This window comes from Electrophorus electricus, chromosome 2 (assembly GCF_013358815.1).
Source record: "Electrophorus electricus isolate fEleEle1 chromosome 2, fEleEle1.pri, whole genome shotgun sequence".
Lineage (NCBI taxonomy): Eukaryota > Metazoa > Chordata > Actinopteri > Gymnotiformes > Gymnotidae > Electrophorus > Electrophorus electricus.
The window spans coordinates 13,732,892-13,748,854 of record NC_049536.1 but is presented as its reverse complement, the minus strand read 5'-3'; the positions used below and the strand labels follow the sequence as shown (position 1 = coordinate 13,748,854).

The window sequence follows — 15,963 nt, the reverse complement described above, 5'->3', positions numbered from 1 at the left end:
CCCAAAACGTTCTCAGTAGTATACTATTACTTAACCTTATCTAAAATTGATTGAGATTATATATTAAAAAAAAAAAAATAAAAAAAAAATATATATATATATATATATATATATATATATATATATATATATATATATATATATATATATATATATATATATATATATATATATATTAGTGTTTTGCACTTTTAAATGTATCGTACGAAAGTCTCTGTTTATCTTTGCTTCTGCAGCGTAAGTTTGCAGTGATCCGCGAAAAACCGTAAAATCGCGCATATAGGTGTGTTCCAATTTAAGAGCGGATGACTTGACCGTCAGTCTCTCAAGCGCGGAATAGCTTAACCGCGGATGTGATTTCTGGTTATTATTTACCACATAGGAATGTGAAATGAGGGCTGTATTACTTGGAATACTGGTGTTATTCAACTTTGGCGTTTACGCGTTGGATTACAACTTTAAAGGAGAAATTAGAAACTTTGTTGTTGGACAGGGTAAGGTGTACGTTGTTACCGACTCTCGCCTCCACCAGATGCGTCTCGATCTAGTAGAGGAAAAGTTTAAGGATTTACCAAACCATACACATCCAAACAAAGTTAATATTTTATTGCCTTTCGACGCTAATGGTACACTGATTGTCTGTGGAAGTGATACAAGTGGATATTGTGAGGTCCTCGATATAAATGACATAACCAAAACTATCTACAGAGAGGCTCTGTCAGTTGTACCATTAGTGGATAAATCATCGATGGCATTCCTTGTCGATTTTGATCAAAGTAACGGAGTACAATCCAGGGGTACATATTTGTTGGTTGCCGGGGAGAATGAAGACAAGGCAAAAAAAGATACAGGGTGTAACTTCCAAGGAGGTGTAACCTTGTGGAATACTCTACACTCCCAGACGGGCGATATTTTCTCTACAACAGCCAGTGAACCAACCGACTCATGTGTTATAGTTAAGGATGTTGAGTGGGTGGACGGGTTTCAAACATCTTCGCACTCTCACTCGTACTTATTTCTCAACATTAAGTCTGCAACAGCACCGAGTGTTGTGCTCTTAAGGATGCATAACAGCCGCAAAAAATCAGACATGACCAGATCCCTGAAAGGTGCGCGGTTAAAGTGTTGTGAGGATAAACCCCGCCGCAAGCTCTTGTCCTCTGCCGTTATCTCCTCTGGGACCCCTCTTTTATGGGTGGGAATATTCACTGGGCAAGAAGAGCACGATGACACTGCTTTGGCTATATTCGACATCAGCGATCCAGGAAACCAAGTTCCTTCAGATTTCGAATGTAATCCAAAGTGTGCAGAGGTAGGAAACACAAACGTACGATTCAAGTGTGCACGTTTGAGAAACATGATATTTACTGTGATTTGCATGCCTTAAACATTATCGTCAGAATTCCCATTCACAATATTTTAATCAGTACTTGACATGTCTTTTTAAATTTTTTCTGTGTCGTTTCTGCAGGTTAAAAGGGACAAGGTATTAAAGCCACAGTCTGAGGTTTTCAAAGTTAGTTCAATGACCTCTGTGGCGGCACAAAAAAAAGGATCGTGGATTGTCCTGTACATTGGAACAGGAAATGGTCAGCTGATTAAGGTCTGTCTGCCTGCACCACTTTTATTCCCTAATGGAATATATCTGTTATATTGTTAATATATGACATATTTCAGTAAAACCATGACAGAGCACGCCAATATCCATGCATGTACTGACACAGGTGTGATTTCCTTTGCTATAATTTGAATAACCCAGTCTGGGGAATAGGCTATCTAGCTACTAGTGAAAGCATTTAAAGCATTTACATTTTCAGTTTGACCTTGAAGTGAATGAAATTCAGAGTCTAGGAAAGGAGAAAGAGCAGCAGATACCTGACAGAAACAGAAGCAGAGTTTGAGTGAACAGGCACTCCTAGTTCAGGTAGTCTCTCCGTCTGCTCACCTAGTGCCTGGTGTGCATTTGCTGTTTAGCAGGTAGAACAGCGATGTACTTCAGAAGTTCAGAAGTACAGTTATAAGGTTATTATTAAGTAGATGTGGAATTACAGTTGCATTCAGTAATAAGAAAATATGCAGACAAGCTATAGTGTAAAAACTGAGCAGAGACAACCAGACAGAGAGAGAGAGAGAGAGAGAGAGAGAGAGAGAGAGAGAGAGAGAGAGAGAGCTAGCTGGTGATGTCCAAGGCAGTAAATATAATCTCAGTAACTGAGACACTGACTGTAAGGCAATGGAAGCAAAAAAAAATTAAATGCTTTAGTAAACAGTTTTTTGTTGTCAATCCATGCATAACATCTCAAAAATATCATATATAATATATCTCACACAAAACAATTCCCCCAAACAACTAAACTACAGTTCCAATGTGGTTTTAAATGAAAAAATATTGGATCAGTGTTGATATTGGGCAACACTCAAATGCAAGATATTGGTATCAGTTTGGTATCAGAGAAACTGGCATCATGCCATCTCTAGTGATGTTTATTTCATTTGTCTCTCTTGACCAGACATCAGAGATTGTGTTATTTATTTGTGTTTTCAGCTTGTATTGGATAAGTCTTTCAGACCAGGATGTATGAAGGTGCTATACAGATCTGATGATGACAGAATGCTGTTTTCCAGAATGTACTTTGACCCAGTGGATCATAAATGCATCTACATAGCTTTGAGAAATCAAGTGAGTTTTAGAACTAAGGTCCCTTCATCCAATGCTTACATATGTATTGTTAAAATATTTCAAAAAAATTTTAGGATGATAATTTCATCTATGCAAAGTGTCCCGTAAGTATTTAATAAGTTCTTTAAAGAGCTCAAAGTGTAAACTCAGTGACTATGTTTTAATTTGAGGAAATGTATGTGTCCTGTTCATGATCATGTATGTGTCCTGATCATGTGATCCTAACCTGGTTTCCTGTGTGTATGTTGCAGATCCGGCGAGTGGCAGTAACTCAGTGTGGCATGTACAGCACATTGAGACACTGCAGGTCCTCTCAGGACCCTCTCTGTGGCTGGTGTATGAACACAAGCAAGTATGTTTCTCATCTACTCATACACATCTATCATACCCAACACTGCATTAACATTTTAACTTTTCTGGTATTTCATGTAATATAATAAGTTGAGTTTTACAGTAACACTTGCTAAAACACTAACACTGCCATTGAATAAACATCTAAACAGGAATAATGTATATTATGTATAATATATTAATGCTGTTGCTGTATTGATTTCCTTAATCTTTTGATATAATACCAAACAAAAGGTTAAGCTCAAGTATAATAGTTAATTATTCTCTATATTCTGCCAGCTCAATCATTACAGCAGCTATTCTACCATAATATCATACAGCCAATAAGACATAATGTAAGGGGAATTTTATTTAAAGCAATGGTACCCAGATATGTGTGCAAACATGTAGCAGCTATTGTAGTGTTAACGAGAAATTTCTCAGCAGACATTAACTCTGTTAATATAACGTGGTTTTTATTCCATAGCAGACTAGCCCAACTCTTGTGCAGTCTAACTGAACTTTCCCTGACTCAAAACAGCATAACAATGTACCACATACCTATTTCATCTTTCGTATTTATCCACACTAGCAGGATCCATCAGGGATGATCTGTCAGAAAGCCTGTTAGCATTTTTTGGCCCTAGCATCCAGTGTTTGCCATCCTCTATGCATTCCTCAATAATACTAAGATGATATAAGTCCTCTGGTTTGGCTGAGATATATATTTGAGTATCATCAGCGTAGCAGTGGAAACTAGCACAGTGTTTACATGTAATGTCACTTAGAGGTAGCATATATAAAGAAAAAGCAGAGGCCCTAGAACAGATCCTTGTGGGACACCATAGCTAACCTTGTTGTATGCTGTAAAGTCTCCATTTCTAACAAACTGGCAGTGACTGGCTAGATAAGATTTAAACCAGGAAAGGGCTGTTCCCCTAATCCCAACAAGTCTATCTAGTGAAATGTTGTGATCTATAGTGTCAAATGCTGCACTCAGATCAAGCAATATAAGCAAAGAAACAACCCTGGTCAGAAGCCAACAACAGGTCATTAACTACTTTAATCAGTGCTCTCTCTGTACTATGATGAGGCCTAAACTCTGACTGAAAGACTTCATGTATCTGGTTCTGATTCAGGTTTGAACTTGAAAATAAATGGAAGGTTTAAGATCTGCCTGTAGTTTGATAGCTGACATGATTTTTAGATTTTTTAGGTTAGATTTTTTGATAAGTGGTTGGACACTTGAATGGAAGAGGTGTGGTGCTCCCATGGGCGAGCCAAAGCTCAGCTATTTTGCCGTAGGGCTGTAGTGTTCCTGCAAGGGCTGTAGTGCCAGAGTTGAGGGCTTGTTAACTTTACTTAAGGCATCCAGAGCTTGTACTTCTAACTCGTCAATATGTCTAACACTTTCTAAGGTCTGGATGTCTACCTCTAGCATTAGAACCTTCTGTCAGACTAGCAATAAATCTACACTTCTCACAGATAAAACTATCACTAACGATGGACAAAGAATAGCTAAACATGTTGCACTCTGCACTATGAAGTGAGCAACATAGTCCTTCTGTATCGCCTTGGTTGAAAACAATGCAGCAAGGACTGCCATTTTATTTGTCACCAAAACACTGAGTTGACTTAGATGGCTGGTAAGAGGAAGTGGAAAGTACTGAGAAAACTGTCATGATCCAAAGTATATCACCTCATGCCACAATCATTTGTATTAAGGGTGTGTGTGTCTGCCATTAGAACTTTCATAGGTGATCATCTATGAAAACAAGAGAATGAGCACTAAAGTGTACAGAAGCATTTGCAAATACTAAATCTAGCATTTTTATGTAACAGTACTGTTGGACCATGGCAATGTGAAGACTGTGTATAAAAGGGATTTATTATTACCCAATATCAATGTAAACACCATCAAATTATAACTAATATTCTGCATTTATTTATTTACAATATCCAGTGAGTTGGTGGACAGACCAAAAAATACAAAAATAAATAACCAGCTATATATCAAATATTCACCATGTATGATTAATTTCCTCATTTGGGTCATTCTAGATGCTCTACCCAGGATGAGTGTTCAAACTCTACTTGGATCTCAATTCCAGATGATTCTTTTCAGAAAGAGCTGATTTCTTTTCAGGTGGCAAAGCACTCTGGAAATGTAAGTTACATATTCTGGATAAAGTTGTTTTTTCTCCAATAACATCTCAAGAAACAGTCAAATCTGATTAAATTGTTATTAAATTGTTCACCCTAGTAATTTACTTTTATATATAAACTTTATTTATCCCAAAGGGGAAATTTAAATACAATACATTAAAACAAATATTCACAGGACACTATATTAAATACAATACATTAACAACAAATACACACAGGACACACTATAAAAGTCATCCTAATAATGTTCATCAGTAGTCTTTCATTACTTAATTAAGTCTGAGGCAGGCATGGATGTCCCTTATTCAAAATACACATCGGCACCGACAGAAAAGTGGACCTCTTCTGAACGGTTCTGCAGCAGTGGAAGTCAAGACGTTGACCTTATGGGAGCCATTAGAAAGATGAATGCAGGACATAAGAAGAATAATTTTGTATATCCTTTCTATACAACGTTTTCTATACAATCTCTTGGTCACAATACAGGCACCGTACAGTGCCAAAGAATGGAACTGTCAAAATTATTTTAGACCCAGTAGTCATGATATAGTTAAGATATTTCTAAAGCGTCATGCTAAGAAAATATAACCAACATATGAGAACAAATGTCAATGCACAGGCCCGTCCTCCTGGACTCCTCCCTATGTTTGTTTGATGTCTTGTTTGTGTGACAACATGCAGCACTGGACGAGTTTTCCTGTGGGTTTTTAAATAGCAGAGAAACAAAAAGACAAATAAGGGACAGGTGCAGGTCATCAATAATCAGGGGATTGGGAATAGGGAAGGTGCTGTCTGTGTGTGTGTGTGTGTGTGTGTGTGTGTGTGTGTGTGTGTGTGTGTGTGTGTGTGTGTGTGTGTGTGTGTGTGTGTGTCTTCATTTCCACACCCCTCCCATGTATCACACCTGTCTCTTGTTATCTCCTTTGTTAACGTGTGTATTTAAGATCCAACAGATGGTTCCTATGCAGCTGGGGATGAGATATGCAGGAATAGTCCATGTCTACTTCTCCTGCATGGCCCTGTAGGTTTAGGATGTGTTCCCTTAAATAAGTTAGTTAATCCTCAACTTGCATCATCCACCTTTGGATGGTCGTGCAAATGAACCAACATCTGCACAACAGAATCCAAGGTTCCTGCATTTTGACAGTGCAACATAGATTATAGAGACTTAGAGACAACAGACAAACAGCCAATAGACAGACAGACAGACAGACAAAGCCCTGCTACAGGATGCCATATGAGCAGTGCATTCTTTTTTGGTATCTTTAACTACTTGCTCATTCAGCTCACTGTGACTCTTCACTTAAGTGTGGAAGCCACGGGACATTGTCCCTTATCATGCACCTTCAAGAGTGGAAGTAAGGATCTGTGTGACAGCCTTCCTACTGCAGTTTTCCCCAAATGTTCCTGTAGTTTCTCCAGCCAGGACCTGCCATCTAAAGGTCAGTCTTTTTACCGTTTTGACCATCAGAAGTTGTGACTCATTTGAAGTGTACAGTAAGGGTACAGCCTATGTGCTTTTAATGATCATTACTGTAGAATGGGGTTGTATTCAGTTAACAGTATATAATTCTTATTTCTAGGTGTGTTTGTTATAAAGCATAAATAGTTTAAGGTGCAAAGCATTAACATTGCAATCCTAATTTGCTCCTAAACTTTCAAAAATATATAGTAATGGCAATTTTATTTAATGGCACATGCAAAAAATAAGTTGTTGCGTGTTTGACATTTTTCAGTAACTGAACATGTTTAACCAGTAATTGTTTTGGATAACCAGGACTCCAAGTCACAGCAACTGTCACTATTGGAGATGAGACTCTCACAGAAAGCCTGAAACTGAGAAATTGCCCAGACATCTCAGAGAGCTCACCATATGCTAAGTAAGAGCATTCATGTCATTTAAAAACAGTGGGTCATTACAGTAGATTTTCAGTTGGTGTTATTTTAGATCATTAGAAAGCTCACAAAGTCACAACTTAGCCATATTAATTCTTTTAGGAAATTAGTATGAAATATGAATAATACGGGTTCATATGGAGCAGGGAATGGTTTTACAGGATTAAAAACCCAGTAAAACGGCTGATCCCATTGGACAGTGCTGCTTGTATGGTTCAATATCACTGTCTATTCATTTAATAGAATTGTACCTTAAACACCATTTCTCACTAACAAGAAACTTGCTCCTTAATGCAGAATTATAATTTGAATACAGTTCATCATAATGCACATTAAAACACTGACATTATTAATAGTTTTTACTACTGTAAATCTAGTGGTCAACATTCTGTTGTGTGGTACCCAGCTGGCCATCAGGTTTTAATTTTTTTGTACCAAAAACATGGAAACAAGCAAATTTGGGATCAGTATTGAGTGTGATGACTTGGTTTTAGGTTCAGGTGTTCAGATGAGGTTCAGCAGGGTTGTGTGTGTTGTATGTTCCAGTGTACTGCCTATGACTTGTTTACTGGTTCAGGTGTTCAGATGAGGTTCAGCAGGGTTGTGTTGTATTTTTAGGTGCACTGCCTGTGTCTCATCTGGGTGTCACTGGAACTCCAGTAACCAGACATGTACCTGGAATCATGGGTCTGCACCACAGGTGCACATGGAGGTAGGATCATGTAATCTATTCACATGCGCACATACAGGAAGGATCATGTAATCTATTCACAGGTGCACATACAGGTAGGATCATGTAATCTATTCACAGGTGCACATACAGGAAGGATCATGTAATCTATTCACAGGTGCACATACAGGAAGGATCATGTAATCTATTCACAGGTGCACATACAGGAAGGATCATGTAATCTATTCACAGGTGCACATACAGGAAGGATCATGTAATCTATTCACAGGTGCACATACAGGAAGGATCATGTAATCTATTCACAGGTGCACATACAGGTAGGATCATGTAACCTGTTCACAGGTGCACATACAGGTAGGATCATGTAACCTGTTCACAGGTGCACATACAGGAAGGATCATGTAACCTGTTCACAGGTGCACATACAGGAAGGATCATGTAACCTGTTCACAGGTGCACATACAGGAAGGATCATGTAATCTGTTCACAGGTGCACATACAGGAAGGATCATGTAATCTGTTCACAGGTGCACATACAGGAAGGATCATGTAATCTGTTCACAGGTGCACATACAGGAAGGATCATGTAATCTGTTCACAGGTGCACATACAGGAAGGATCATGTAATCTGTTCACAGGTGCACATACAGGAAGGATCATGTAATCTGTTCACAGGTGCATTCAGCGAACAGTTCATCTAAGGGCACACGCACATGACGACTATTTCTTAATGCTTAAGGTCTTAATTTTGTTATTTCTATTCAGTTTTTATGTTTATTATTCTTAATTTTCTATATTTAATTCCCAGTGACATGATGATGTAGTTAATTTTTGTTTTAACTCATATTTCTACTTCATAACACTGAGACAGCTAAATACTGATTTAAGTAAAATAACACCATTAGTGCTGACTTTAGCACTGCCTTTCACACTGTTGACCATAATGTACTTAAGCTTGCCTTTTGGTTTTTAATGTAATAGAGTACCGCTGAAAACCAGGTTACATTGACATACAACAGTAACTTATGTAATCTAAAGACGGTTATGTCTTTTTAGAATTTCTACCATTAAATGTATTGGTAATTGGTTATTTCGTCCAGTGAATGAATGCATTGATGCATTTATTTGAGTATACCTGAATAAGATAGCAGTTGCCAACTGAAACAGTGTTTCTTTTAACAATCGCAAACAAACCTCCAATAAAATGTTCTGTTTTAAAAAAAAAAAGAAAAAAGTTTGGCATTTTTGAATGTTGCGATTTGAATTGAGTGACAAATAAAATACAGTTGACTTGCTTTTTTGTTATTGTTTTCCTTCTCTGTAGGGTATGTGTAAACAACTAACTGCTAGGAAGAACTACACAGTAAGTAAAGAGTCTCATACACTGTATCGGCGGAAAGATCTGTGTGTGTCTGAGGAAAGTGGGGGCCTTGAAAAGGGAAATGGACTCCAGAAGACATTTGTGTTCATAAATCGAGTAGCAAGTCTTCTTGCACAGGATAATTTGTTTGATTTAGAACACGAAACACAGAATGACTCATGCTTTTTGTATTTGTAAGAATTTCTTTACATTTTTTTTCTGTCTAAGACCAACATTGTTGATGTTGATTAGTTATGTACATAATGAGGCAAGCATGCAATGTAAAATTCTGTAGGCGTCATCGTTTCATTAACAGTGCATCAAACAGCCAGTATCAATGCAGGAAGTCTGTAGGCGGTGCATCAGATGGCCAGTATCAAACACTTCTTCTGTTCATGTTCTTTATTAGCCAGAGATCATTTCTCTGTGGCCTAGTCAGGTCTCTTTTCATGGCAAAAACAATGCAGTGATGAAGGGGAAAAATCTGGAACAAGTTGTGAAAATTCTCCTCCAAGGAATCATGGCCTGCAATTCAAAGGAGTGAGTGTTACAGGTGGTGTGTGTATTGGTGTGTATAGAGACACATTTGTTTTGTTTGTTTACTCTTGCTGTTTAATTCCACAGAATTCCTGTGTTAGAACGCTCCACTGACACTCTGAGGTTCCACATTCCAAATGGAAATAAAGGAGCTGTCAGGGTGTGTGTGGTGACAGCAGACGGAAGTTGTCATAGCAACGCCACCATCACCTATGGCTCCCAGCCTACGTGTACTGGACTGCAGCCTAGAATCACATGGGCCAGGTAAAGCACAGTGAAAATCTCTGACGGTCATAGCACCAAAATGATGCCAAAAATGTTAGAGTACAATACAAAGAACCAGTTTCCAGCTAAAATATTTAATTCAAATTTTATTCATTTTTGTCCAAAAATATTTATAACTTTTCTGACAAATGAGTCCCAATTCCAGCAACATGTTTTTGGGTTAAGAAATATCATACAGTCTCATAACACAATGTTATTACATTATACTTGTAAAATAGCTTGATCCATTTTGAAGACATACAACAATGCAAAATTAGTCAAGTTTGACATTTAAAAAAGAATAATTTGGTGGCATTTACACTTTTGGATACCCCAATGATAAGCTTGAAGTAAACTTTAAGAAATTTTCCAAGGAATCCTCAGAATCAGCTTTACTGGGTTGTAGCACACAATGGATTTAGTTTTATTATGACTTGCAGAAACAAGGTGATCTGAGGTGAGTGCAGCTAAACTCTTTGAGCTGATTGTGGTTTGAGCATCTATTGCTCATTCTCTAGCAGAGACCTGGTGATGGTTAGCCACTTCCTAACAGCATTGTAGCTAATTATACTTTGCTGCAGTGATGTAGGTTTCGTTTCAATTTTGGGGGTCTGCTAACTTGAAGCTCCAGCAAAAACATCAGACAGAGTATCACTGATAAACCTACCCATAGTAAAGACTTCATTCCCAAGGATTGCGATGGATAAAGTCAGTTCCTTACTCAGAAGTCAGCCAGGAAACCAATAAATACCAGTACTCTGTGACTATGCAACTCGCTACCCAGAGGCATTTCCCCTAAGGAAAGTCAAAACAAGGCAGTTGGTCAGTGCTCTTGTGCAGTTCATTACCAGAGTAGGCATACCGAGGAAAATACTCACAGACCAAGAACCACATCTTACCACCCTTAGACAGATGGCCTCGTTGAAAGATTCAGCAACACAGGGAAGGCCATGCTGAAGAAGTTTGTTGCAGACACGGATACAAACTGGGATACATGGCTCTTCCCATACTTGCTCTTCCTATACAGAGAAGTGCCACAAGCATCCGCCGGATTCTTTCCGTTCCAATTGCTCTACGACAGAGAAGTTAATGGTCCACTGGAAGGGGTCACAGGAAGTTCACGACAAAGGACAGGCTGTTGGGCTTTTTGTCAATGTCCGTAAGATGAGGATGAAAATGGCACCACTAACAGGGGGGCAGCAAAAACATGGAGAAAGCCCAGAAGATACAAAAGGAGGGGTATGCCAAAGCGATGCAAGTTCTTTCAGCAGATTGGACAGACATCATATGAGTTGCAGTGTGGTGCGATGAAACTTGTACTCCATCCTTGACACAAAACCACGCGTAAATCCAGGAAGTTCAGCGGATCATACCATCCATCTACGGGGCATTCTCACAGGGTCACAGTGCTCGAACCACCCAGCCTAAACACACATGAGTAGTGTAAGCACCCCAAAACTATGCCCTTTATTTGCGAGTTTCCTTTCTCTGCCCCATAAAGCCATGTAATGCTTGTGCTGCTGGCTTTAAAGCTACTTAGGCTACCAAAATATTTCTTGCTTGATAAATGGATCTTGGTTCAGCATTTCTTGAGAAACATGATTGCAATGTTCACACTTGCTGTTTCATGCTACCCAAGTGCTTTACTAGCTTTTATTTCACCTCTGTCACACTGTCTTGAACATTATCTGATTAAATAATTGTTTAACGTTTGTCTTTCAGTGGTGAGCGGCAGATTCATGTGCTGGGGACCAATTTGGAGTATGCAGAGGCAGTCACTGTTCATTTATCGTCCAAAGAGATTATACTCAACTCGGCCAACAAGGTATGAAATGGTGCTCAACCCTCAGAATAAGTTGAGGACAGCTGACTCTTGTTTGCTATTTAAAGCTGCTGTAACTGATTTTAAAAGTTCTTCCAAAGGAGTCCACTTGCTCCCTTCAATCCCACACCCTCCATCCCAACCTTTCTCAAAAGCCCACCCCCGCTCCAAACAGTTTTGGTGGCACATGGCAAACCATGCAAATGCATAGGACCCGAGAGATCAGGGGGCCCCATGCTGGCCCCCAAAAAACAGCTAAATGCTCTTTCTTTCATTGTTTGACACCAAAGTGATACCATAACATGCTAGCTAACTAATCAGAACGCTCGAGCTCAACTATGAAATGCATGTACCACAGTGGCATCAAGAAAGAGAAAATTAAGGAACTGAAACCAGAATGCTCACTTCTGAATGCAGTAAGTCAATAGGTAAAGATCGTACAGGCTGGGTAAATGTGTTTGGCAGTAAAAATAAAAATGCCTTTGATCAGGACCCCCACACAAAACTTTGCTTAGGGCACCAGAAATGCCAAATCCACACAACGCTCCAAAGACAAAGTGACTTTGTAATTATTTTAACTGTGTGCTCTTTGCACAAAATAATGGACAGGCAGGGAGGGCCACCTACTCTGGGTACAGCCATCGATAAAGTAGGCTTTGCAGATGGATGAGCTTTAATGAAAGAAAACAAACAGATCCAAGAACTGCAACAAATCATGCAGCTGAAACAATCAGAGAAATGTGAGTGTGTATGCAGTGTAGTGCAGTAGTCTGAAATCCGTCAGTCAGGTTTACTGATGGACACGAGTACAAAACATAATTAATTCTATACTTTAGAGTTAAATAATAGAATTAATTTGCAACATAGTTAATTATTAGAATACAATTTCTATTGTTTAAAAAATTAACAGCTACCTAATGGTCCAGTGTATTATAAACCATATTCCCCAAGTTAGAAACTCTTTTCCATATGTAGTATTTTATCAGTTCATATTATGTGTCTATAATTCAGAGTTTAATTTATGAAGTATGGCTTTTTCATATTATCTCAGTCCTTTTGGTTCCACTCTGACATTATGAGAGAATACCAGGCACCAGGGCCATTCAGTGTATCACTCAGAGTGGGAAACATAACAGTGCCCTGCGCAGAAACTCTCTACTACCACCCAGATCCAGAATTCACCAGCTTTGGCACATCTCTGGATGACAATGATGTGCTCATCACCATACAGGTAAGGCAGCATTTCCAACTTTCTTTTCAGATATACATGCTGTTGTAACTGCACTGCAAATCATTAAGTTCCAAGACCATCTTTGGAGTATTTTAATTCAGATTAAAGTGCTTGCTCTTCTCTAGCAAGCCTGATTATACTTACTCTTCCTTTGTAACAAAGATAAAGTTTTTGTGTTTTGTCATGTGACATGTTTTTGTGTTACACTCTCTCTCATGTTCTCAAGAAAAATGAAGACAGGTTGAATTTAAGTATGAAGGAGGTGAATGTGTTAGGGCTGCAGAAAGAGGAGCCGTTTCCGTGTTTGATACTAGAGATTAAGTCCACTGCTGTCCTTTGTAAGATTGTTGGAGGAAAGGCAATCAGCGTGGACTCACTGAGGGTAAGGCTGTTTAGTTTGTCATCATTTTACCATTGACTGTAATGTTCTCATTTGGACTGTTATGGTCTTGTTTGAGCACCTTGTACTATTAAAAGTGTGAGCACCTCTGAATATTCCTGAGCACATTTTGTATTTAAAATAAATCTTTTTAAAAACAATTGTATGTTTTTTTCATATAATGCAAATCACTTTAAACACAGTTTCAGGATACTGTCTCAGTTGGTAAAAAGAACTCTGACTACTTTCATATTTTTCAGATTGAGTTTGGCAGTATTAAAAAAACTCTACAGATGAAAACATTTGTACATAAAAAACATTTGTACATACCTGTCATATTAATCGTTTTGATTCTTCTTGGTGCTATTGGTAAGTACTGAGCTGATGGAGAGTTTTAAGATTAATTCTTTGAACCCTGGTTTGTAGTAATTGTCATCTGGATGCTTAACGTGTGTATGTGTGTACCTCTGTTTAGCTGGAGTTTAGGTCCAGCATTTCAACATTTGCTTCTACATTTACTAATGTAGCAGATGAATACAATCTGCCTTCTCAAATGTTAATGCTTAATTTCATGTGTGTTATAGTTTCCTTATTTGCTTGTTGGTTTTTTATTATTATTATTATTATTATTATTATTATTATTATTATTATTATTTTGGCAGCAGGAGGCTTGGCTGTGCGTCATCTTTGGGGCAGAGAGACTGCCCAGCAGGGGAGGGATGACCCTGCAGAAAGACAGCCTGGGTGATCTATAGAGTAACTCAACTTGGTTGCATCTTTGCATCTGACATTGAGCCATATTGCTGAAAAGCAAATCATACATCACTGAAGAACAAGACGTGTGTTGAAGGCCAGTTTGGGACTGTTTTTTGTTTTTTTACATTTCTGTGCAATTGAGCAATAAAGGGAGAGGGAGGTTGTGAGAAGTGTTCTTGTTTAAGAGGACTGTGACTAGGGAAAAAGGAGCTGTTCAGGTGCTGACTGGTGTGGTATCTCAGGACTCTTATCCTCAGTTTCTTCTGGGAGGGGAACCATTGGAAGAGAGAGTAGTTGGGGTGTGAGGGGTTGGCCATCATGTTTCTCGCTCTCCTCTTTACCCTTGATGAGTAAGGGTGAGAAGATGACAAAGATTAATAGTCTTCTCTGCACTTCTCTCTCTCGTGCTCTCTCTGTCTCTCTCATTTATATATATATATATATATATCTCTATATCTCTATATCTCTGCACTTCTGAAAAGAAGCTGACCTTCTTTTGCAATGCTTATTGCAGCCAAATACTTAACCATTTCTAATTGTGTTTACTTGTAATATTATACTAACCAGCTAGGTGGAAATATATTAATTGATTTTAGTAGTTGTAGCTTTAAATTTAAAGTATAAAAGTAACTGTCCAAAAAATCAACTGTCATAGTTGTGGATAATGCATTTAATTTTTCATGTTATGTTCATTTATTGTGGTATGCAACAACTTTGAAGGCCATGTGGTACGAAGTGTTTCAAGACTTTTATATTTTTCATTTGTTACTTTATTCATTTGGTACTTTATTCCTCTTCATTCATGGTAAACCTCCCAAGAAAGCCAACCCCCTTTATATGGATGGAATAAAGAAGAATAATATGCAAAATCCAAAACAGACATGTCCCTTCCCCTGGACCTTTAGTTAAAAATTCCAAGTGCAGTTTCGTGAAATAGGTTAAGTGGGGACTTCGTTTAGTATGGTACGAAAACAACGAACATACTTTACACAAGAAGAAACAAAAAAAATAATTTTGTGAAGATTAAACCACATGATTTCCATTTTCAAACTGTTTTGTAGGATTTTTTTTGTGGTTAGCTGGCTGCTGTTGGTTTCATTATTCGCTTATTATTAGTAGACTTTTTGCTTCACTCCTAGCCAAGTGACAAGGGCATCCTCTAACGATTAGCCTCGGATCTTCAGATTAGGTTGTTAACAGAAGTACAGAAAAGGATCAACATCTCATTTTGGCCAAACTGTATCTCAAGAGCTGCATCTTAAGATGCATCTCAAGAATCAACATGGTCATCCCAGTATATCTGAAATGCCCCACTTGCAGGTGTAAGTGCGAGTTGTCCAGAAGCTGAAGAATCTATATTGCAGGGACAGATATATGGCATTGTCAGATCTGGTTGCTCTGTATGTATACTGGAAAGGATCTTGGATAGCATCAGTTACAGTTTTGCAAAAGTGCAAAATAGGCATTTTAAAACACAATATCTGCGGTCAATGTGACTGTTTGGTAGGGTGATCAGTCTACCACCTCTGGCCATGACATATCCTTTGTCACTGAAAGTCTATTGTATAATTTGATGTATACTTTGAGATTTTATAAATAAAGATAATAGAACAACTGGCAGACAGTAGGCTTTGACCATTTCAGGGACTGTAAATTTGACTCAGGTGCAGTCACCAGGAATTTACTCTAATGTCTCAATGACCTAACTGTTAAAACACTACCACTGGCCAGCTTTCATTAACTGACATTTTGTTTGGGCTTAATCAGGGGAGAAAAAATGGCAGCTCTGTAGCTGCAGCCTTATGATAAGACACACAACAATCATGTACTGATAGATTGCTGACCGGGGTG

General features: G+C 38.3%; 1 protein-coding gene across 1 annotated transcript; it reads left to right on the top strand.

Annotated features, from left to right (window-relative positions):
• The first annotated feature begins 391 nt into the window (after positions 1 to 391).
• On the top strand, positions 392 to 15,152 carry LOC113568790 (plexin-C1-like). The gene is made up of 17 exons (XM_035534231.1): positions 392 to 1,312; positions 1,472 to 1,603; positions 2,546 to 2,680; positions 2,932 to 3,032; positions 5,072 to 5,177; positions 5,455 to 5,612; positions 6,458 to 6,618; positions 6,954 to 7,056; positions 7,691 to 7,784; positions 9,088 to 9,126; positions 9,533 to 9,663; positions 9,748 to 9,924; positions 11,647 to 11,749; positions 12,798 to 12,977; positions 13,204 to 13,359; positions 13,617 to 13,725; positions 14,019 to 15,152. The coding sequence occupies exons 1-17, from the start codon at positions 392 to 394 to the stop codon at positions 14,102 to 14,104; spliced, it is 2,892 nt and encodes a 963-aa protein (XP_035390124.1). The 3' UTR covers positions 14,105 to 15,152.
• The last annotated feature ends 811 nt before the right edge of the window (positions 15,153 to 15,963 follow it).

Coding starts and splice junctions, on each gene's coding strand:
- LOC113568790 (XM_035534231.1), top strand. CDS start 392: ATGAGGGCTGTATTACTTGGAATACTGGTGTTATTCAACTTTGGCGTT. Junction 5,613..6,457: donor CATAAGAAGAATAATTTTGT/ATATCCTTTCTA, acceptor CTACTTGCTCAT/TCAGCTCACTGTGACTCTTC. Junction 7,057..7,690: donor GAGAGCTCACCATATGCTAA/GTAAGAGCATTC, acceptor TTGTATTTTTAG/GTGCACTGCCTGTGTCTCAT.